Source organism: Netta rufina (genome assembly GCF_964035555.1).
Source record: "Netta rufina genome assembly, chromosome: 17".
In the NCBI taxonomy this organism is placed as follows: domain Eukaryota; kingdom Metazoa; phylum Chordata; class Aves; order Anseriformes; family Anatidae; genus Netta; species Netta rufina.
The window spans coordinates 8,413,225-8,436,940 of record NC_140141.1 but is presented as its reverse complement, the minus strand read 5'-3'; the positions used below and the strand labels follow the sequence as shown (position 1 = coordinate 8,436,940).

At 36.3% G+C, this 23,716-nt stretch overlaps 1 protein-coding gene across 2 annotated transcripts in view; it reads right to left on the bottom strand.

Annotated features, from left to right (window-relative positions):
• Positions 1 to 23,716, bottom strand: part of CIT (citron rho-interacting serine/threonine kinase) — a gene marked incomplete at both ends in the record, with an annotated part of 70,775 nt that overhangs the window by 23,968 nt on the left and 23,091 nt on the right. Inside the window, 13 exons of one of the 2 annotated variants that reach the window (XM_084297024.1) lie at positions 2,906 to 2,959; positions 5,147 to 5,344; positions 6,700 to 6,874; positions 9,808 to 9,917; positions 10,354 to 10,470; positions 12,273 to 12,368; positions 15,254 to 15,379; positions 15,714 to 15,854; positions 17,019 to 17,072; positions 17,706 to 17,759; positions 18,030 to 18,200; positions 21,625 to 21,744; positions 23,065 to 23,208. In XM_084297024.1, coding sequence (XP_084153150.1) covers positions 2,906 to 2,959; positions 5,147 to 5,344; positions 6,700 to 6,874; positions 9,808 to 9,917; positions 10,354 to 10,470; positions 12,273 to 12,368; positions 15,254 to 15,379; positions 15,714 to 15,854; positions 17,019 to 17,072; positions 17,706 to 17,759; positions 18,030 to 18,200; positions 21,625 to 21,744; positions 23,065 to 23,208 — 1,560 coding nt within the window. The remainder of the gene's footprint in view (positions 1 to 2,905; positions 2,960 to 5,146; positions 5,345 to 6,699; positions 6,875 to 9,807; positions 9,918 to 10,353; positions 10,471 to 12,272; positions 12,369 to 15,253; positions 15,380 to 15,713; positions 15,855 to 17,018; positions 17,073 to 17,705; positions 17,760 to 18,029; positions 18,201 to 21,624; positions 21,745 to 23,064; positions 23,209 to 23,716) is intronic. The other variant, XM_084297025.1, reaches the window with a different exon arrangement.

Sequence of the window (23,716 nt, the reverse complement as noted above, 5' to 3'; positions counted from 1 at the left end):
ATGTGCTGATGATCCAACAACAAGCCATAATTAAAATCCAGATGGAAACAACTGACAGAAATGTAAATCTTCCTATTTAAGAAAATGTATTTTATTTCAAGTGTTCTTGCTGATTGCCAGGGAAATAACTTGAATTTTAAAACTCAAATAGATCATATGGTTAATATTTTTGATAGAACAATTCTTTAAAGGTAGGGAACTAGTCCTTCACCCCCTCAACAGATTTGCTGGATAAACTATAATTGTGAGAAGATCATGATAAAATATCACTCTTCATGTGCAGCCATGTGCATCTGTATGTGTGTAGAGCAGGTGCTACAATTTGCAATCTTTATTGTAATTATGTATCTTATTATTTTTTGCACAACTGAGGTCTTTGTACAAGAAAGCAAAAGCTTTTTTTTTTTGACCTCAACAGTAAAAAAAAAAAAAAAAAAAAAAAAAAAGATATGTTACAAGATAAAACAATGCAAAGCTTCAAAGCAATTAAATATGAACTCAGAAAGACGTAAGAAATTAAGACCAACAATATAGAAATGGTCTTTATGTACACACCACAAAAGACAGCAAATTTAAAAATAGGAGAACCTAAAAGAGTATTGACTTGGGTCAGAGGCCTCAGCAAAAGAAAGGACAGAAGTGCAATTGGAGTACAAGGAAAGCAGATGCACATTTGAGGTGTGAGCCTCCTCTATAACTGGAAGCTGTGACCTTTGTAAAGCTAGAGTACAGAAGTAGAGTATTTTTATTTATCTTTCGAACACTAAGAAAAATATCAAAGTACTGCAGTCATTCAATGATGTACTTTTTTCCCTCTCTAATCTTATTTTCATTTTTTCTTATGCTGTCCTGGGTTACTTAATAAGATTAACTAAAAATTTATTCCATACCAGAATTCCATACCAAAAATTAATTCCATACCATACTAAGTTTGCCAGAATAGCTCAAGGAGTTTGTTTCACCTCAAAATGGATGTATTTTAAAAACTTGCTAAAAGAATAAACCTACTCATTGCTATGCTGCATAAGTAGCATCATATTACAATTATTCTCTTGAAGTGCTATTTTAAAATGAGTATATATTCTAACCACCTTCCATTAGAATCAAATGGTCACCACGAAGAGAAACCTGCATCATATCGGTCACTATTCAATTAAAATAAGGTTGAAATATCTGGTGAAGACACCATAATAAACGTTACCTGATCCCTCACTGTCAACAGAAGGCTGTCCTATCATTTATCTCAATGGCCCACTGTAAAGAGGATGGACAGCTAGAACTACAACAGAGAAAGTTTCTATCCATGGTCAATTAAATTATACATACATTCTCCCAAGCTGGAAAGAGAATGTATGATGAGCATGTATTATACATGTAGGAACTGTTTCATTAATTTCTTATTGATGAAGATGTTTTCTGATGCCTGATCCCACTTATCCCACTAAAGGGCATACAATGCACAACATTTAAAATCTTTTCATGCAGAACATTCAAAGCTCTTGACATTCTTGTAATCCTATGGGTCACTCCTCACTGCTGGAGATTGCTCGCCACACTTATGGAGCCAAAATCCTACAGCAGTGAGATAATGAGTTACAACCTCTGAAAGGCAGCCTACCACGCAGCGAAAAGAAGGTACAGATTTTCCACGCAACTGATTTTTGCCTGCATGCAGATCACATAAGTATTTTCATAGAAAGCTGTCATTCTTTACAAAGGCCAAGACAGAACAAAAGAACAGAAAAAATAGCTATGGATGTAGGATACACGACAACACATATGGAACCAAAATATCAACTTGAGCAAGTGAAGAGGACTACAAAAAGCAAAGTTTCTTTTGCAGACTTTCTTTTAGATGGAGGTTAATACATTTTGGTGAGCTCTACTTCCTCATTCCTTCAACAGAATATAGTGATATTCTATTAACAGAAGAGAAGTTAAGCACTGCTTAGTGCTGAAGAGTAACTGAGGGGAACAGAATAACTCTTAAAAGATATTTTTGAAAGATGAAAACTTAACCGTTAGATACTTATTTAATCCTTTATTTAGTCCTACAGCATAAAAAAAATAATAGGTTTGAGGAAATTACTGGAAGTGGGGAAACAATCGAGATAAAAAAACAGCAGTTAAGCCTTGCTTACAGGGTGGTGTAAGGAGAAAAAGCCTAAGGAGATCAGCAACCAATGCTGATCCAGAAGACTCAACACTTCTGCAGTTCATGTCATTGGAAGTCAGATGTTCTCATCAAGCATCATAAGCAAGTTTGACGATAGTGGTAATCTGCAGGAATACCTACTAATACACAAAGCCTAGGACATCTCTCCTGGACTGATGAAATGAATACAAAAACACATCAAAAGATCTCAAGCAATATAAGGTGCAAATTAAGATCCTAGAGTCCTTTCTGCTCTTTGAGCAGATGACCACATGTCATTGCATCATCTGGAACCATAAATTTTCTTGTCTCTTCAAACAGGCTTGAAATCCTCCTTAAAACCCAGAGTAGCATAAATGCTCTCCCATTCACTCTGGCCTAGATCTACAATGCAGCTCAGGATTTGGACAGGTAGATCTTTCCTTCTCCTTGAGAGTAGAAAAAATCTTTACCTACAATCGCTTTTGCAGCTGCTACACCATTCTTATTAGCTGCACTGCAATGAGATATTTTAATTTTCTTTCTTCTCCAAAAAGAAGAATAGTATTAATTTCATAATCCAAATAAAACCTCACAAGTGAGGTTTACCTAAAGCCTAAAAGGAATCAAATCCAATCACTATCTCCTACTAACACCTTGAAGACAGGAGTCCACATTAGTAACTAATGTCATCAAGGAGTAAATCAGTAAATTGTTTAGTTCCTTATCCTTAATTTCAAAATAATTCAATGATCTGTATTTAATACTCACTGTGCAGCTATTACGAAGGGCTTCAAATTTACGCTGGATTTCATCTCTATGTGCCTAAAGGAGGTAAGAAGTTAATCATCAATTTTTCATACATTAGAATTAGAATCCAATAGCTGTTGCTAAACAAACTGCAGAACAATCTACCAGCAAGCAAAGTTTGGAAGGCAGATGCTGCACACTATGAAAGCACTCTGTAGTGGCAAAGAACTGATTAGCAAAAGTCACATCCTACTTAATCAAATGCTCCTAATTCTGAACTGCTTTAGGAAAATGTACAAACTCAGGAACTGAATTATATAAAAAGTTCCATCATAAATGGTCACCTGATGATATATAGATTCCATGTTAAGTTTGTACATTCATGAGTTGCTTTTACTTCCATACCCAGATCATTGTTTTGTATAAAATAAATACCGCATACAATTTAATGCTTGCAAAGAAAAACTACAATGAAGCATTATGCAAGCTATCCCAAACAGCTCTGCCAATCTACCTGAATCCTACCATGAAGTACCATTTAATCCTAAGCCTCTCTAAGCAGCAGTGGTGAAACACAATAATCAATTCTTTGGAACACAGCATCCAAAGCACTGAAAAGGGCAAATGCTTATTTTAAAGAAAGCAGTATTGCATGCACCATTTTACCTCCTCATTTACAAGCAAAGCATGACAAAGCAAAAGTTCTTGTTTCAGCCTCATGGCCCCTCTCAAAATTAATTTAGACTAACAAAGTGATTTAACAAGTGTAAAATATCATATGCTATCTGAAACCTTAACAAATGAAAGGTCAGTGCACTAGCACTAGTGCACCAGCTACCTTTCTTTATTCAGAACATTTTTGTTAGAGCCAAGAGACTAAACAGGACAAACTCTTTAGCAGAAATCAAATATGAGAGCTAAAAAATTACCTTACCACAATGTGAAAAATAAAAAAAGTATATACAAAAATTCCATATCAGAAATTCTCCAAGCCCACTGAACTCGACTATCTTACAACAGCTGGTCCAAAAGCACTACTATTTTGCCTAATTAACAGAAGCAGTAACTGCGTGAACACAGGTCATATACATTCATCTGTTTCACTGGTAGCATAGGGTAAAGACATCAAGCACATCATTATCCTGTTAGCAGTGATATTAGCAGTTATGCAAAGCTTTCAGCTGGGAGGAAGATGACCTCAATTTTGAGCAGGAAGAAACCGATGCCAGCCATGTTCTGTTCAGTTTCTCTTACGGCCTGGTATTGCTGCCGTGCTTTCCCAGCACATACCTGCTTAAGAACAGCTCTGCATAATACCCCCATTCACCCACCAAAAGCATCAATCTAATAGAAGCACTATCTCAGCAAAGCCTACTATCCCTTCTAAAAAACAGCAATGGCAGAAATATCCAGAATAATAGTTCTTTTATCAAATATCACTGCAGCAAGAGAATGCACATTTTCAACACTTCAAAATAACTGGATTCAGAGGTCATTGAAGGCTGCTTCTTCAATGAGGGTTAGCTGTCAGTCGAAGTAGCAGGTCATACACTTCTCTCCTCTCTCTCCCCCCACTGCCCTGAGAATCCTTTCTGAAGAAAATATTTCTTAGAATCAAGCACTGTGAAAGCATCTTTTTGTATTCAAGAGACAGCAACCAGCAGCATATAATTTAGAATTTTGTTTCCTGGGAGGGAAAGAGGGGGAAGGAAGGAATTTCTTTTATCCTTTATAGCATTCACACACCCCACCAGAGACTGTAGGATACAGGTGACAATTTTTAATGAAATAAAATTAGTGTGGAATAAAATTAGGGTGTTGTTACCATTATTTTCATAGGATTTATTTTTTTTTTTCCAAAGCAAGTATAAAGCAGGTTAACTCGTAGAAAGAAATCATCAAATCATTTATGATCATCAAGTACCTTCAAACTTGTGATAAATTATTTAAATAAGTAAATAAAAGAGCAGAACTCTGTCAATAATAACTTCATATGCAACTTTTACCTCATCACAAATCAGTAACGCACTTGCAAAGAGTCAAGCAGTTTTGGCACCAATCAACCACTAATAGGAAGCACACATGGTTAACGATAATAAGAGAAAGTTTGACATTTTAGCCATTCCTGCCTCTATTAACACAAGGCATAATTCATGTCTTCTTCTGAAAATTAAAAAAAATATATAGTAAAAATTGATATTTAACTTCATTATGAAATGTGCACCTAAATAATTCTAATCGAGTGCCAATTTCAGGGCTCACCGTGAGAGCTTGAATCTCTTCCTCTGCTTCAGCTGTAGTCTCTTCTAGTTCAGTTTTGGCTTCACGGAGCTGATTCTCCAGGGCTGTCCGTGCAGCCTGCAGCCCAGTAATTTGAGATTCCCGCTCCTGGAGCGTCAGCTGCAATTCTGTCAACTGCCTTTTGAGTTCCAGCTTTTGTTCTTCATGCTCTAGACCAACCTGAAGAATGCAAAAGCAGCATCCAGATATAAGTTACTAACAGAGAAAATACAAGCAATGTAATCTCATTTCAAACCTCACTTTAGGATGACATTGCCATTTCTATCCCAAAATCACATCTTCACAGATTGCTTAAGTGACTGAGAAGTCAAGGATGCAGCATTGCCTACTGCCTAATAAAAATAACTTGTTTGCTTTGGAAAAGATCAAAAACAATATGGCATTTTTAAATGAAAATATGGGCACAAGAACAGTTCCAGCTGTGACTCAAATATCACATATTATATGTTGATATAAAAAGCAGAAAAGCTGAAGTGGTTTGTGATGACCTTTCTTCACTGAAGTTATTTTATTTAAGAATCTTTAGGCATAAACATCAATACTAATCTTTATGTGCATGTAGACATTTAGATTCTTTTTGAAGAAACCAACCAAATCCCCTTGCTCTGGGTTTTCTTGAGGCATCCTCAGTGATAAACATGTCATTTCCAGAAATGGATAAGAAATGAAAAAGCAGCAGAACAGATCTCAGTGCTCAAAATCAATTCCAAACCTTAATACCTTCTTCAGGCTGTTTGCTATCCCTTGTGAATCTGTCTGTTGTGCTGCAGATGCAAGACAAGACCAACAGAAATCTTACAGTGGTCCCAACCAAATTTCCAGCCAAACAAGGACACATGTTAGTCATCCAACCCTCTTAGCTAAAGGCAAAATTTCAGTCTTAGCTGAAAATTAGTGAAGTGAGACTGGAGAAGGTAAAAAGAAGACCTGAAGTGGATCCAAACTAGTTGATACAAAACTAAAAAACTAAAAATAAAGCAAAGCTCACAATTTATTTAAAAATAAATAAACTTTTTCATATTACTGTTATTTTTCTCAAAAACTTTTGCAAAATGTGCATGAAGCAATACAACTCCTGTGTTCTTATAGCACTTCTGTAGTGCCGTTTGATTTCTATTCTGTAGATTCTTTAAGTAAAGCTGGCCACTGCACATAGCTAAGCTTTATTTCTCTACCCCATTACCACTCTAGCTAGAAAACATTATAAGGACATTGTACAAAAAAATTATACTCTGAGATAGCAAGATGATCTAAAAGCTTAATACTTATTCTAATGAGCAATCTTTTTTATTTTGTTATTATTTTTTTATTGAAAATTGTAATGAAAATTAAAAAAATAATAACCTCTGGGGGGAACATACTGCTAGACTATAATAAATAATTACATCTTAAAACAGCATTTTTAAGATACATAGAACTACGACAGCTTATTTCTACCTGTTACTATAATAGTCCAAATGGGTTACATTAAAGCAAATGGGATACATTGGGAAGGATTAAACCCAAGCCTTCACCTCTCGTAGCCTAGTCTCTAACTCCAGCAGGCGGTTCTTGTCAGTGTGATCTTGGTGACTCATCTTCTCCAATTGTTCCTCTAACTTTCGATTCTGGGCCTCTAACTTTCCAGCTTGTGTTTCCAAGTAGAACTTCTGTTGCCTGAGCTCTGAAATCATCTCCTCCTGGGCTTTCCTGACAGGAGAAAAACACAAGTGACAAACATGAAATGTCCTTAAAATATGTCCTTTCACTGGAGTGAAGTCGGGAAGAACACACCACAAGCTCCCTATTAAGTAGAACAGTTAGTTAATAGTCTAAATTCTACACCCTTGTACTCTATTACCATCTAACTCTATTACCATCTGCAAAACATCTACATACTAGTGGATTCATTGACATATGCCCAGAGCACAAATATTTCATATTTGCAAGTTGCACAGAAAAATAAGTTCTACATGTGGTTGTCTACAACAGTATTTAAGCTGTACTTAATTGCTTTCATTTCACCAATTTCTTGTTATGTATTTTCCTACGCAGGAAAAATAAATGCTAAGAATAGTTGTTTTCACATTATATATTTCCATGAGATAAGGAAATCCTATGGTTCACTTTTTTTTTTTTTTTGGAGGGGTGTTTAGTTTGTTTGTTCTTTAAAGCTGTAATGGACCCAGAACAAGTTCTAAACTTGACCTATATTGAAGCAAAGCTTTGTTGTCTCTGATCAAAGTCTCCATCTATAAAGTGAATGAAAATAATTACTTGTGTGCATAAGAATTTTGAGAGCTGGCAATATCTGCTAAAAGCAGCAATTAGAATTTGAAATGCATATCCTCATGCATAACAAACAAACAAAAAACACCCCTACGTTATTTACAACTCCTGGAAACATTTTATCGTGCATTGGAAAATTCTGTCTCAGGGTGCTTTCTATTTAGAAATCTCACAAAGCTTTACATATATTAATGAATTAATATTTTAAGAAGTTCACTGTGAGATAAACTGTTATTAATCCAATTCCAGAGAAATTATGTGGGTTGCCCAAGATCAAATAGGAAGACTTAACAAAACTAAAAATGGAACTTGTCTTCTGACTCACATTTTTGTGCTTTGCACACAAAATCCTAGTCACTTTTTTTTCTCCCCGTTTTCTCTTTTTTCTTTTATTTATCTCTACAGACTATTGGCAGCAAGAGCTGTCAATCACAGTTATTTTGCTTTCTACTGGTTCCTGGGCTGCCTGCTCAGGTACTCAGATACTGGAAGAACAAAAGCTAACCAAGTTCCACAAGCCTTTGAAAGGTTTAATCACTAGTTCATCTCTTCAAACATGCTCAGATTAGTTGTAGCTTTTGTAGATTCAAAATGAAGTCCAACAGATTTATACATATTCACCACCACAATTCATAAAATAAGAAGAAACTCACTAGCTATCTGCATATATAAACATGGGCATAATAAAGCATTTTTTTCTTAAAATGACGTTGATTCTGTAATATTACCTACCAATCCTGCAAAATTAAGTTATTTGACAATATTTCTTACCATAAACTATTCAGCCTTTTTTTAAAGCATTATTATATTTTTTTCTTGTTATCTATTCATCTCAAGGAAAGTGTCCTGCTATCAGAGGACGCATCTATCTCAGCTGAGTTCTTACACTCATTTCAGCAGCGATGACTACTCTGCATATGCTTCCCAGGTACATGTTGAGATACTGCTTGTGTTTTATTTCAGGCTGAAGGTGAGTTATGGCTTTTGCCACCTCAACAGATTTCCTGGGTGATTAACTAGAAGTCATCTGGAGCATAAAGCAACTCAGTTAATTTTTTCAGTTACTTCTGTGGATATTTTTGGCTGTTCAAGCCAGAATAACTTGCCAGATATTTGAAATATAACAAAAATTGGAGCCACTACAAATCTGGAGGCATAATCAGCCCTGAAAAGATCAAAAACAAAACAATTCTGCGCCAAAATTCAATCTTGCTTGATTCTATTCAATATTATAAGTGAATCTGTCCAAGAGCTGCCCACAGAGATACTGCCTAACATTGCATCCAGCAGTTGATGGACACTGAAAACATTTATGCAGACAGCCAAACGTGATGAATCTTTTAACTCAGTAAGAGCATATACTACTTTAGCCCTATCTTGCAAGGCATATCGAACAATCTGTGCTTCTTCCTGTACTTCAAGTAGAATGTCTATATCATTTAGGAAGGAAAAGCATTTTAAAGACAATAAAGAAACTGAACTAAAATGAACAGCAAAATGAAGTTCAAATAGACAGGAAGACACAAAAGAGAAAAGGTCTAAGACTTCCTCTGTGTTAATAAACAAGAAAAATTCACCACAAGAATAATTGCTGATGACACAGCAACACAAGATGACATTAGAGTTTGTCCAGTAGTATCCCCTAAAATACTGAACTATTACACTGGTCATTGATGAGGAGAATTAAAGAGAGGCTCAAGTTGAGAGAACAACAAATATACTCGAGTACTAGCTGAGTTATGTAGAAAAAATGAATTGAAACATCATTCTGAAGTTGAAGCTGAGATATCTCCTGTTCCACATTATTTCTGCCCATTGCAGTAAAAAAGATCTCACTCTTTCAAACAGCAATTCAAAAACATACAGGAAAACTCTTGGCTTAAAATCCAGTTTTCATTTTGTTTTCTCAGCCATTGGGTGGGACAGAATGTTTACAATGAAAGGTATGTAATGTTTTCAATTTCAACACTGAGTAACTTCCACAAGAACCGAGGAAAATATAAATATATTAACAATATGCATGTTAAATAAGAATATATGCTTCTATAGAGGTTAGATATTTAATGTATTGGTATTCATTTAATGTTTGGTAAACCTGCATAAAGCACCAACCTCAAGAAAGGCTCCAAAGTAGACACTGTAATACAAATCAGTTTTGCTTGTCACATTTCGGAAAACACAAAATAAGCAGAGAACCAAAGCTATTTGGAGAACAAGCACATTTTCTGCATTACAGGAAAACAAGCAAGGAAGTGCATCAAGCCTGTAACAAAGAATAACTTTAACATTTTGAGAACAGATCTCACTGAGAAATGTTCAGTAGTGACCAATATGATAGCGGTTGCTGTACTTACATGTTCCTCTGGGTAAAAAGGCTGCTATTTGCTGCCAGTTTATTGGCCTCAGACAATTCCACTATTCTTTGCTCCAGTGACCTAATCTTTGAATCCATTGCATTGATCATCTGAAACAGAGCAACATGCCTTTGAGACTGCACAACGGAAGTGATTTTAAAAGCAATGTTTAAAAACAAAGAAGTCTCAGAATTTCCAGAAACAAAAATAAAAGAATATTGATCAAATGACCAAGAAAAATAGTATCACATATACAATTACTGGAGCTGTTTGGTGCTGCTTTCCACTGCTTAAATATTAGGGAAAAACAATCATTAGGTCAGTGCACAAAATGAGTGGTATACAGCAACTTATGCAGCCATTTTCAGAAAGTATTCTTGAAGATTCCTTGTAATAAAATCAACATCTTTAAAATAGCTTTTAATCAGTACATTTCCTTCAAGACAGGAATAATGAGAAACCTCTAACAAGATTATCTTGCTTAGAAATCACAGCCTCAAAAAGCTACTCTTCAAACACTTTGATTTCCAATTCAACTACACATACCGCCTTCTGTTCAGCCAGGACTTTACATTTCTCACGTGCTTCTTCTTCATGTCTTCTGAGCATATTCTCAAGTGCTTCCTTATCAGCAAGATCTTTCTTCATCTGATTTTCCAAAACCTAAATGAAGATATTTATTTTATCTAAATTATATCCATTTCACTGGGCAGAGGGCAAGCAGAGAGAAAATCATCAAGAAAGACAGAATTTTTAAGGAATTCATCACATCTCAAGCAACATTAGACCCAGGAAGCGATGGCATGAAACCCTGGAACAGCAAATTCCAAAAAAGAATCCTCCCTCAGTTACCTCTGATGACTGAATTTAATGATGGTGTTTTATGAAGACATGAGACAATAAATAATAATAATAACAACAACAATAATAATAATAATGTATAATCTATGCTCAAGAAATATTCCAGAGTACTGCAACAGAAAACAAATAAAAAAACCCGTATCCCAGTGTATAAGGCAGAGGAGGTAAAGAATTGTGCATCCTTTGGTTGCCCTAACAACATGGCTCAAAAGTGATTTTTAAGTTCTGTAAATATGCATGAGAACGTAACTGAGACCCCACGAATTCTTCAGGTCAGAGACACCAAAGCGGTAAGATTTCTTTTTGTGACACAAACATCTGTCATTAGGAACAGGACTAAAGTAAATTAACTGTCTTCTTATCTTCCTTTTTTTTTTTTTTTTTTTTTAAGGTATGTGTGTTCTGTACACAAGTCCAGAATTTTAAATTGGTTGTTAAACTGAATGTCATTTCCTTCAAGGACAGTTTTCAAAGGCACAAAGAACTATTATGGACATGGCTCTTATTAGAGCTTGCTTCATCAGTATCTCTCAGGATACTCTTTAATGTCCCAGTCATAAACATTCAATGTCTTGAAATTCTTTTGTCTAGCTTCCTGATCTACTAAACCCTATATCGTATGATTCCATAAATCACCATCTCTCTGTCTCTTTTTCTTTTAACTTTTTTCCCAAGCCCTATCTTGTTCTCCAGTTTTTATGTCAGCACTTCTCCTTTACCCAAGATCTACTTCTGCTTCCTCCTGCTTTCTGTCAACCTCCTCTCATTACTGAACAGACATGCTCTGATCTGCCAGGAAATCTTTCTTTTTTTTTGTTTTCCCATCATGTTTCTCCCACAGGAATTCCTTCTTTCCTCTTAAATACTACATCCTCACATATTTAAGCTAAAATGTAAAAGTAAAGTCCTAGGTAAAGGTAATAGAGAAAAATTGCTGAAAATAGATTATGTTTAGTAGAAACAAAGATCCTTACAAAATGCATTTACTGGCTGACGCACTGTAGATTCTATAGAAAAATCCTTAACTACAGCACATACTCCCATTTCCCAATTTGTTTTTCCTAGTTTTAGATCGTGTCTATAATTCTATTTCTAACTGTATGTTAAAGTCTTATGCTACCCTGGAAAAGACAAAAACAAAGTGGGTGGTTTCGCTGGCTTCTTGGCAGATGTTACAGCTCCATGAAGATGGAAATTCAGAAACGCTCTATTATTTACTGAATTTAAAACTTGCAGGTAGGCTGTATGAATACTCTTAAATAAATCAGAAAATCATCAGTAGGAACTGAAATCTTTTTCAGGATGATAGATCCAACACCATTAAGAAAGAATTATTTAGTCAGCAATGAACAAGTTACAATCAGCAACTGGTCTCTGTAATTCTGATTTCAAATGTCACCTGTTTTAATACAATGTTAAAAACAGATGAGGTATAATAACGTGGACTAGAAGAAAAACTCACTCATTTTTCACTATTCTCTCTGAAGATTTCAGCAGCAGTAAGCAAGAAGGCAACTCATAAGACAAAGAAAAGCCTAAAGGCAACAGTTTTTCCCTGAACCCATTCTAACCACAAAAGCTTGTAGGAAGATAAGATATTTTACTTTGAGTTTTTCTTCATAGAATTGCTCCTTTTGTTTCAGCTGCAACTCCAGATGTTGTGCTGCAATCTGAGCCTCGCGATGCTTTTCTTCCAGCTCCTAAAAGTAGCAGAGATTCATATTCAGACAAAGAAATAGGTGTTGTGCGTATGGGTTGCACAGGTAGTGCATATTTGTTGTCATTTTTAAGACTCCCCACTATGAAAATCTCTGGACCATGGCTGTCAGTGAAATGACGTAAGAGCAGTATGTGATCAGTTTTAAGCCTTGCATTATTGCTGCTGACCCATCCACTGCAGAGCCAACACACTGCTGAAGACAATGTTTTCTACTTCCATAATAAGAATTTGTTTCCCAGTAGCTTATTCCCAAAGCCAGGCCAAGCATGTTTAATGAAAACAAGTGGTTATAAACACTTTATAGCCGCAGTGGCATCACAGGAAGTTCAGACCTATTTTTATCAAGGTCTCTCACTTGTTTTCTCACAGAAGGACTCAATAACGGGGTATTGCTGTCTCCGCTTTTCATTCTATATTCATAGAGTGGGAATAGTATTTACTTTGCCACATTTCTCAGATGAGTGTTGTCAGAATAACTGTTTATAAATTACTTGGAAAATGAGAAGTACAGGATGCAATATACATAGTAGATGGTACCAGAGTATTTTTAACCTCTTTACCTCATAGCTGATAGTTTTAGCTGTGCACAGTAAGGACTTCGATAATTCTGCATCTCCAAAATTAGCTGTTTTAGTACGAGGAACATTCTGCTGTCTGCATATATTATTGGGGATTTATCTATAAACACCTTTCAACATGACACCTCACAAAAGCTGAGCTTAGAGCTTTATGCTCCTTCATTTTCATATTTGCCATCCTAACAATTTCTTCAGTACAACATGCAGATCCAGGTCTGTCATTCACGACCACTGGGCTGACTGTTGCACAGACAAGTTCAGTTTTTGGGATGCATCCAGGTCTCCTGCCTACCCCCACTACTGCACAGCACAGGAAAATTTCCTGATATTTCTACTTGAGCATTTTCCATATTTTCTCTCTTCCCTCTCTCATCTTGAAAACATACTAAGACTTCCTCGCTCCAGTAATTGCAGTAGACCTCTTTTTCCAGAAGTGAAAATCAAAAAGGAGGTTCACCAAAAGTAGGTCATCTACAGTGCCTGGTACCCGACACTTCTGCAAGGAATGGAGATTGCTGCTTTTTGCAATTGAAATATGTCTCCCAGCAACAAGAAGGACAATTCACCTCCTCCAGAAGCCCACACGTTTCAGGTCCTGGCATAGAATCAGACAACCAGATCAGCAGCAGCTTCAAAGCTACCAGCATCAGACTGCTCATATTGTAGAAGATTCACCAGCTTCTGAAGTGGCACTTAACAGCCAGTGTGGGCTTAAAAGGTAATCTCTAACTGTTCCAGTTCTCACTGTTCTCTATGTAGCTGTAACTTTCAATTGTTATTAGCATCATAGCCATGATCTACTCTTTCAAGTAGTATCTTCCCTAACTTATTTCTTACTTCTTATTTAATTCTCTACAGACAAATCAGCAAGTCTTCTAAAATACCACTAAAGGAGTAGTACACAAAACCAATCCAACTTATTCAACAATTTCTACCTTATTCTATACAATTCTATTTAATTGTATTCTGTATTGCCAGCTCCTTTGCTATCTTTCTGTCCTTTCTATACCAAGAAATGTCAAAAGTGTTTGAGGAGATCAACTTGAGGGAATGAAGAGGGCAGAAGCGGAGAAAAGAAAGGTATTACCCATGGCTCCCAAATCCGAGATGCAAGGGACTAGGAAAGACTATCCAACATTCTGTCAGAAGTCCATTGAAACTGTCTATGAGAACTGCTAAACATATCCCATGGAGTAAAACAATTAGTTAGGTATTTCTGCATTCCCTTCTGGATTTCCCTCCACAGAAAACATAATTGAAACCAAGGAACAATCCCCATATATACAAAAGAGGCTTATGAAACTATTTGAAGTTTTTCACTATTTCTAAACGTAAAGTTGTCTCTGTGCCCATAGTCTCCTACTTAGCATGCACTGATGTTATCAAAACAGTTTGAAAGAAACTCCCCCACCAAAGATCTGATTCTATGTTTTCTTGAGACCCTTCAGATATTCTGATGCTAAAGTTTGCCTGTGCAGCTATTACTCAGAACATGCATGGGTCATGCTTGTCCAAACATGGTTCTTTTTTATATTTCCATTTGGCCTTCCTCAGGTCTGTCTATGCTCAGAATTACTACCAAGAAAAAGTAATACCTTTTTGTCCTTATCATATTAGCAACACAGAAAGAAATGGAAATCAATGTAATTGCTCCAAGATTATGCTTCCTCTCCCAGGGAAGCAAAAGTATTAGAGACACCATCTGTTTGGTTCACTGTAGACTCAGGTACCAACTGACTATAAAGTCTTAATAGGTTTAACAAGGAGAGAAACAAGAAATTGCCAACAAAGCTGTGGAAACGGATTCCTGACAAATATTATCTTTGGAGAAGAACAGTTTAGATGACTTATTTCTTTCCGCTACAAGCTATAAGCACTTCAGGTAGACTTGACCACTAAAATCCTTTTGCAATTTAGTTTAAAATCTAGATATCAATGCTTTTATTATTCCAGTGTCCTGTACAGTATCCTGTTCTGAAACAAAACATTAGGTAATTAATTAAAATACTGATAAGTTGACTTTTAAGTGCTTCTACTTAGACAATTAGAATTTCATAGTCTTAAGATTACAGGTACAGGAGTTAGATTGTAACTAAAGGCGCAAACAGAATTTGCAAACTTAAGGTTTAACAGTATTATTGTATACAAAAGCAATCCCTTTACCCTTTATTCAACAATTTCCACTTTATTCAATGTGATTCTATGTCTTCTCTTCCATTTTTACTCTTTTTTTTTTTTTTTTTTTACCAGCTTTTAACCTTCATCTTTCATTTTCACCTCTGCTCACCAGAATTTTTTCTGCCATCTGTTGAATCTGTTGAGATTTAGTCTGAATATCTTCCTTTAGACGGTTTTCTCTTCGTTCCACAGTCTCTAATCTCTTCACTTGATTCTCCAGAGAATGGCGCCGCTCCTGCAGAGCAATTATTAACTGTTATTTAGGCTAACCAACTTTGCATTACCACAGAGCAATGAGCGGTCTTTTATATTTGAAAACCTCATCATGGCTCAAATCCCTCATCCTAACCACAAGTCCTTATTGGCTCCTCACTGAAAATGAAATCAACCTCAGTAAGTTTTCCTCAAATTAATTAATTAAAACTTTAATTAATTAAAAATGGATTAATGTCTAACGTCTCTTTCTTGTTAAGAGTTACAGGAATACAAGTTGTTTACAGTCATCCAGATGAGGGTTCCCAGACACATCCCAGGAACTAATTTATACTAGCTAGATATTCTCCATTCACCTCTGCTTCAAGCAATTTCTTCTTCATGCTTTCATTAGAATCCTCCCGATTTTGCAGTTTCTCTAACTCCTTCTCAGCTCTCTCCTTTGCTTGACGGATATTCTGGAGAAGTTCTGTTGCCTCTGAGCTAGCCTTCACAGCCTAGGTCCAATTTAAAGAAAAAAAAAATTAAGAAACACACACATACAAAAATTTGTAACCTCAAGATGGTCAATGTACTGTCCAAAATTGCTATGGAACTTTGACCTAGCAGTCTAAAATTAAGACAGCCTACAAACGTTCAGGAACCCAAATTCTAATTTCTGTTAGCTAATTCTTTTCTGTTTCATAAAAAACAGAAAATCCAGATCTACACATTTGTCTTGCTGTACTGCAATTTCTAGTTTTCACTGTGTATTATGAAGTGTGCCCCTAAATTCAGCTCAAGTTTTTGCAAAGGGCTCACAAAATATTCCTGCTAAAACATTAGGAAAATAACCTTTTGGCCTCCTGATAATTGATAATAGAATTAATTAAAAGAGAAAAAGAGGATAAAACAAGTCCACGTTGAAATATTAAAAATAAAATTTCTAAATAGTTTTGACTGTCTGTTCATATCTCAGACCTTTGGAAATGGTCCACTAACCCTTGGAAATGCCCTTTCTGAGCAGCTGTCAAGGTGAGGATAAAGCTCTCTCGGTGGATTGTTATGACAACCTTTTTCTTTTCTGATAAAAGATCCCCCAAAAAAGCATAAGATCTAGAACAAACAGGTTCTCACATTGTTCTCAGTGACTGACTGACCACAATTGCAAACATTATATTTAATGTACTTCCTTCAGCTTGTATCATTGATGTATTTTAATTCTGTTGTGAAGCCTTATAATTCAACCATTTTACCATAAATACCTTAACTGGAAAATGATTTTGCAATTAAAAGAGACTTTGCTGGGACACTAAATCAAATCCAACTTTTTTTTTTTTTTTACACTAGTGAGATAAAAAGATTTGTCTTCAGAAGCATGGGGCCAGTGCATTGCATACAACACACCCAAACTGGCCTTTCTAATTAGAATTTCTCTACACTACTCCAGTTCTGACTCAGCTTCATTTGTAAAAATAAACACTGTTGACATGTCTCAAGAACCAAAAGCATATCGAGAACACCAATGATTTCAGATACCAGCTCCCACCCCCTTTTCCTTATCATCCCCCATGCTATGACTAATTCTATTTTTGAGGATAAAACAAAGTGCATCCCTCCTCTGCATTAAGGTTTCACTGGAAAATCTCGTGGAAAATTCACTGTCACCACCCAGACATTACCTTTGTCAGCTTTTCCTGCAGCTCCTGGATTTTGGCCTGCTGCTCTGTGTTGATCTACAGTTAAATAGAAAGAAGTGGGGTGAGGGGGAGGGAACGAGGACGGGAAAGGCAAGTGGTAAAACCAAACAGAGAAAATTCTCTCGACTTATGATACCTTATTTATTTTAGTTCACTTTTTAAAAATCTTTGTTTCTCCCTATAAATTCCAATGCCCAAAACATCCCTTCGCAAATCCGCTCCCATTTTATTAACCTCTGGTTGTTTTCATATTTTTGTCACCAACTAGATTGTTCAATGTGACAGGCTATACTCAGCGTTATTTTTATTTTTGATTTTCTATTTTATTTTTTTTTTCTATTTCTATTTATTTTCTATTCATGAACAAAACTCTTATGTATCACAACGACAAATTCAGATTAAACATAATGGCCTGTCTTTGCCTTACTTGAGAGCACAACCCATCAAGCACAGGACACCAGAAAGGAGCTTTATATCAAATCAGTAATAATAATGAGCCACACCAAGAACAAAAACTCCAGAAAAAAAGGGGCTGTGGGTGTGTGTGCAGGGATAGTGGGGGGAGGATGTGAGGCTGTGAATGCCACTGGCTAATCAAAGACATTCTTCGTTTCTGTGCATAGTACAAAAGACCCAGGAAGCAAACTCCAGGACATTAAAGTAGCATACCTTCTCTAATTTGCAATACAACTCTCCTGCTTCATTTTTTCCTTGATCTTTAACCTGTAACTTAAATATAAAATATATAAAAGTCTCAGGAAAAGTTTTAGTGCACTGGTTTTCTACCCAGGCATCACCTCATGCAAATTAAACACAAGCAGTTACACAAAGCATTAATTATGCTGTTTCAAGAGTAGAACCGAAAGACTTTCTGTATTAGTTGTGCAATGCCACACTAATCTTTAGAGAACTCGCATACAACTTGTGTGTGTAAAATAACACTAGAAAAGCAAGCAAGCATCAACCCCCCTCTCCCATGAAGCCTTAAACTACCTTTTGCAATTTGTTGTGACATTCAGTAGCTTTACGTTTAAATTCTTCAGCTGCCATTCGGGACTCTCTTAACTCCGACTCATAAAGATCACTACGCCTGCGAGCTGAAATCAGATCCTCTTCTAATTGATTCATCATCAGCCTCATTTCTTCTACTTGAGCTTGATATTCCTGTGGTTGTGGCAGAAGGGTAGGAAAAGGCATTGCATTTTATAGGCAACAGAAAATATATGGAACTGCACATCACAGAATGTACTATTTGCCTGATTGCAAACAAGAAGTCCATATAAAAACATGTAGAAGAAAAAGAAAAGTGTTAAATAAAACAATGAGAGCTAAATAAAAATAGTCATCGTGTTCTGGTTTGAGTCTTTCCATTTTCAAGCTAATACATCATAGAAGTTAAAAACACTGCCTTTTTGTGAGTGGCTTCACTATAGAAACACATACATATATCTTCATAAAAGTGATTAAAATTATTTATATTTCTGATCTGTGAAACAGAAACGTGCCCTTGAGTTGATGTCTCTACTAAAGGCACAGATACTCCCTCAAGATATATTTTCCTCAGGCTAATAACATGATAATTACCACAGATCTGCAGTGTTCGGATAAAAGAAAACAGGAGAAGCAGAGGAGTAGCAAGTATACTGTAGCTCCTAGCCATAAGTTATTTTCTCTTGACAGAGTTAAAGAGGAATGCATTGTTCTGTATGGGAAACAACCTAACTCAAATACTAAGAATTGTCTAAAAGATAATAAGTAAATAAATAAACACACATTTCCCATAGAAGGCATTTGTCTATATAGACAAAAATAATGATTTGCCATGCAGCACACTGCAAGAAAGGGCATTTGGATGGGGAAGGTGTGAGAAGAACGTTTGAACTGATCATCTCAGTTGCAACTGGGTACTCAAACTGACATGAGCTCATAAGATTTCTTCTTATGTCTTCATTGGAAACACAAGTCCAGTAAGTATACATTTTTATAAAACGACTGTATGCAAAAAGTATTTTTACAAAGCTAAGAACAAGTAGAAAATAAGCATATCAGGAGTTGGGGAAAAAAAAAAAAGATTTTGAAGAACTGACAGTGGGGGAGTCCATCTTTCTTTCTATTTTAATATCTTACAATATTCCTGACTACCCCCATATTCAAAAGACTAATTGTCTCGTGACAAACTCAAGTTTGTCATCACTCCTTCCAGACAGCCAGCTGCCTTCAGATAGACGAGTGATTGCTTGAACACTGACCCTAATGTCAGCCTGTGATTCTCTAGCAACACAAGGACCTTACACTGCTGTTTAAAGAAGTTAGGCCTTTAACAGACAGCTTTACTGACCATTAAAGGGAGCGTGGCAGAAGGGAGTCTTAGGGTTCTAATCCCCAAACTGGCTCTGATTCACAAGGCAAACAGGAATTCTCTCTTTCCAGGCAGTCTCCCTATGGATGATCTTATTTTCTTGCTGGAAGCAATTAGAGCCTTTTTATATTAAGTGAGCTCAAATACATTAGCTCAAAATTTGCTTCACACAATTACATTTGTGAATGAAAGAAGCAGAATAGCTTGAAGGAATACATGGTCTGCTCAGAAATCATTATTTTTGAAGACTCTTCCTAAAATACTCAACTTTTATATCATCAAACACTTGACCAAAGAATTACAAGTATGACTACAGTTGCCAATGTGAAAATTAGTGTTTGGGAAGTCAGGAAAACGGAAAGAGGAAAGCAGAGATAATAAGTAATATTTCAGTTTTTCTTGCTTCTTGATGTTTTCAAGACCATCTTTGAATAAATCTCATGGCCAGCTCAGAAAAACAGGCTACTTCACTCATTGAAGACAAAACGATACCTCTTGAATATGCATTTGTCTCAGTTTTAAAACCACAATAATGTATTTAAGCACTTACTAATGGACAGGCAAGGCTTAGGGCAACTACCTGAACCAAAACGAGTCACAGTAGCTACATATGAATGAGCAGACCATATGAATAGACCTTTCTAAAACTATAAAGGTTCTGACACGTTGTAAGTCGATCCATTTGTTCAGGTCTTCACCATGTAATGACCAGTTAATGCTGAGTTAAAAATAAATAAATAAATAAATAGCCACAACACTCTTCAAGTATTCCAGTGAAGTTGAACCTACTGTCCTGCCCTGAAAATACCAAATGCTTAATTACTGCTTTTGAAGGTTCTGATACGCTCTGAGTTTTACTGGTTCTCAAAAGCTTGGGGTTTTCAACAGCAAAACTCTAAGGGACTCATCTATTTCACCTCCTATTTCCCCCAACATAAAAATAACGATCCATGTCTTTACTGGCCAAGATCCACCTGCCGTTATGAGTCAGCAAAAACATTTCTGCATATCTTGTTGTGGTGTTATTGCACACAGGTTTCAGATAGCTCACAAGATCCCCCAGATATGAAAGTCTACAACATATTACAGATCCATTTGTTGACCTAAGCAGCATTTTTATGTCATTATGAATCTTCACGAGATAAGTTAAAAGATTCTGGGACAAAATATTTGATTAAAAAGTACTTGCATTAGACTCATTTAACAAAGAAAAAAATATACTGCTCAACAAGCTATTGATATTTATGATTACCAAAAACCTTCAACATTTCAACATTTAAAGCAATTTTGCTAATGAAGCACCAGAACACAGAGTGATGAATTTAGATCCCTTGTATTACATAAAACAACCATCCAGAAGAATGCTGTAGAAGTCTTTGGAGGCCTGCTCCATCCAGCGGGTTGTTTTTGCATTTCATTACTTTTTACATAAGTGTTGCTCCTATCTGGAGAATTATTACCAAGGTTTCTGGGCTTCCTTGTCTCAAACCCTATGAAATTATTCTGTTAACATTTGTAAAGCGCTTTGAAGATGAAACCCAGCAGATAATTGCAAGAATTGTTTGAACTCCATAGCAAATTTCAATTTCGTTTTCTTAATATAATGTGTTAATTCACAAAACTGAATGGGTTCTGTCTTGTAGATTATTTTTAATCCTAAAAGTGTCCACGTCTGTCACCATATTTTCATTTAATTTTGACATTTTCTTCTTTATGAACAACACTACGGATTAATGAATTTTCACCCTTCTTCTGGTGGGATAAAATTATGAACACCTTTGCAAATGAATAGAGTTATGAAAGGCACAGTTAGACACCACAGATGCTATTTTGAAAGACTACTAATTAAGCATTTTAAATGGCCGGATAAGGAAAAAAATTCAAAGCTAGTTCAGTGCTTTCCAAGGTTACGATTTATGAAATCTATTGTTTTGAAATCTATACAGCTTGACCATTTAAAGCTGACAGTTCATTTCTAATGCAGCATACTAGTAAAGCATTTCAGCTTTCTCCTGAACTGCCTTTACAAAGTACCTTCAGGTTCAGGAAGAGAAAAACTGGAGGTTTAGAGTTTGTGCTTTCTTAAGTAGCTTCCCATTTTGTTTAAAACACAGACTGGGAATCATTGCAGTCCACCAACATTCAATGCAATCCTGACAACAGAGCTAGAATGTGCCAAGAGTGCATATTTGTAGATAGCCACTCTGCTCCCCAAAGAAGCAGGTATACCTGTTCTTTGATCTCTTGCAGTTTTCGGCTCTGCTCTCTGATATCATGAAGTAGCTGTAGTGCCTTATCATCTTCCTGAGACACCTCCATCCGTGCCTGTTCCAGGCTTCGCTTTAAGCTCTGCAGAAAGTGAAATGTTCAAAATACAGTATTTTTTTTCAGATGGCTGTATAATAAAGACTTTTAACTATGAAAATTCCTCTTTGACCATAGAGAAGCGTTAAAAAAAGGCAGCAATGATGGAACCATAAAAAAATAATGGCCAGCGTGTCTTTTATCTGGATAGAAGCAGCCCGTTTTATAAACAGCGTTTACTACACTGAAATCTTAGTTCAAATCTCTACTTCCTCACATCAGTTTAGAGACAGAAACCAAACAGAGATCATAAAAGGCATCTATTATTGACAGCATTTATCCATCTTTTATCCAGAACTATTAATTCACAACCTAGATACAATTCATCTTCATGTTACTAACAACCTTGTCCATTTTTCTTGTTACTGTTAAGTGAGTTAAATCCTTTAAATCATCGTTAAACTTTCACAAAGGACAGAATTGCTTCAATATCTCACCACATACTTTACCTGCAAATTTCAACAGACCAGTAGTCCTCCTAACAACTGTGGATTAATCTTCACCAGAAAGACATAAACTTAGTTTTATTTATTTACTTATTTGGCATAGGAAAGTCACTCAACCCAGTTTTAAGACATGCTTCCCAACAAACAAGCCCATCAGAAATGCTTCTCAATTCTCTGAAACAGTGCATTATCTGGATTTTTGTTCTTGCTAGGATTGAGGAAACAGACTAATAAATCCAACTTAAAATACAAAGACTATTAAATGGAATGAAAATACCCTCCCTGGAATCATGCCAGGACAACTGGGCAGACATTCCCACTCCTATGAAAAGTGCCAAATGATATTTGAAGACATGGTTTTAAAGCCTCATTTTTATATTGTATCTGAAAAATAGCAGCTGTCCTAGCATCATCCCTGACGTTATGCTGAGGAACTCGATCTGTCTGTACTCAGAATACCACGGCTTGAGGCAACACCTTCATTTCCTAATCATCTTATTTGCCCTTGAAGACGTCTGTCTAGGTAGTGATTAGGCCCCATCCTCTTCTGGCTAAGAAACCTGTAAGAAGCCAAACCCAAGTATGCTCTAGCACAGCTAGACAAAAAAAAAACACAGATATTTTCAGCAAGACCAGAACATTAGTTATTCCTGTACATTTTAAGCAAATAAGCATGAAACAGTTTGAATAAAATTATCAAACAAGCCTCTGCAAACAATTTAGCGCTCCATTTTCAACAGAGAGCCTCTTGCTTATCTTCTCTCCATCATGCACCCTGCTGAAACCATGATGGAAGAGAAAGACAAAGACCACCAGATTTCAGGCCTTCAGAGGGGAAAGGACTGATATAAGGGCTCACACTGCATTCTGTGATATATGTGGCCAGGTCCTGCTCCAGGAGGGATCGCTGGGTCTCAGAGGCTTTCAGTTCCACCTCCTTTTGGCTAAGTACAGCCTCCACCTCTGACACTCTCCGGTGCAACCGCGTCATTTCCTGCTCCATCTGCAATAAATATCAAGAGGTTATAAAGGGGTCTCCAAAAGCTTTGTTAACTGCTACTTTCAGAGCTCTGTTTGTCAGGAATTTGTCTCCAAGAGACCTCTAAGCTATATTTCTCCAAAAGGTGTTTAAATTCCAATACCATTGTCTCTGCTCCAGGAATGCACAGTTCTTCTTAAGGACAAGTAGTAAGTCTAAGTCACCCCATTCATTCAAGCTGCTTGTTCATATTCAGTCATTCTTCGAACCCCAGTTAGCAAAGAAGCCACAATCATTTTTCACCTGACTTGCAGAGATGGGTCACTTTAACCTTATCCCAAATCCATGCTGGACCAGGAGATGGTTTCCCCCCATCTCCTTGTCAGGAGCAAACGGTCAAATCCAGAACAGAGCAAGGAGAAAAGTAATTGAACTCTCATAAAAGTCTCAAACAAGCAGTGAGTTTCAAAAGACTCCACCAGGTTCCCTTTATTGGAGCACAGCAACTGTTACAAGATGTTCACCGTAACCA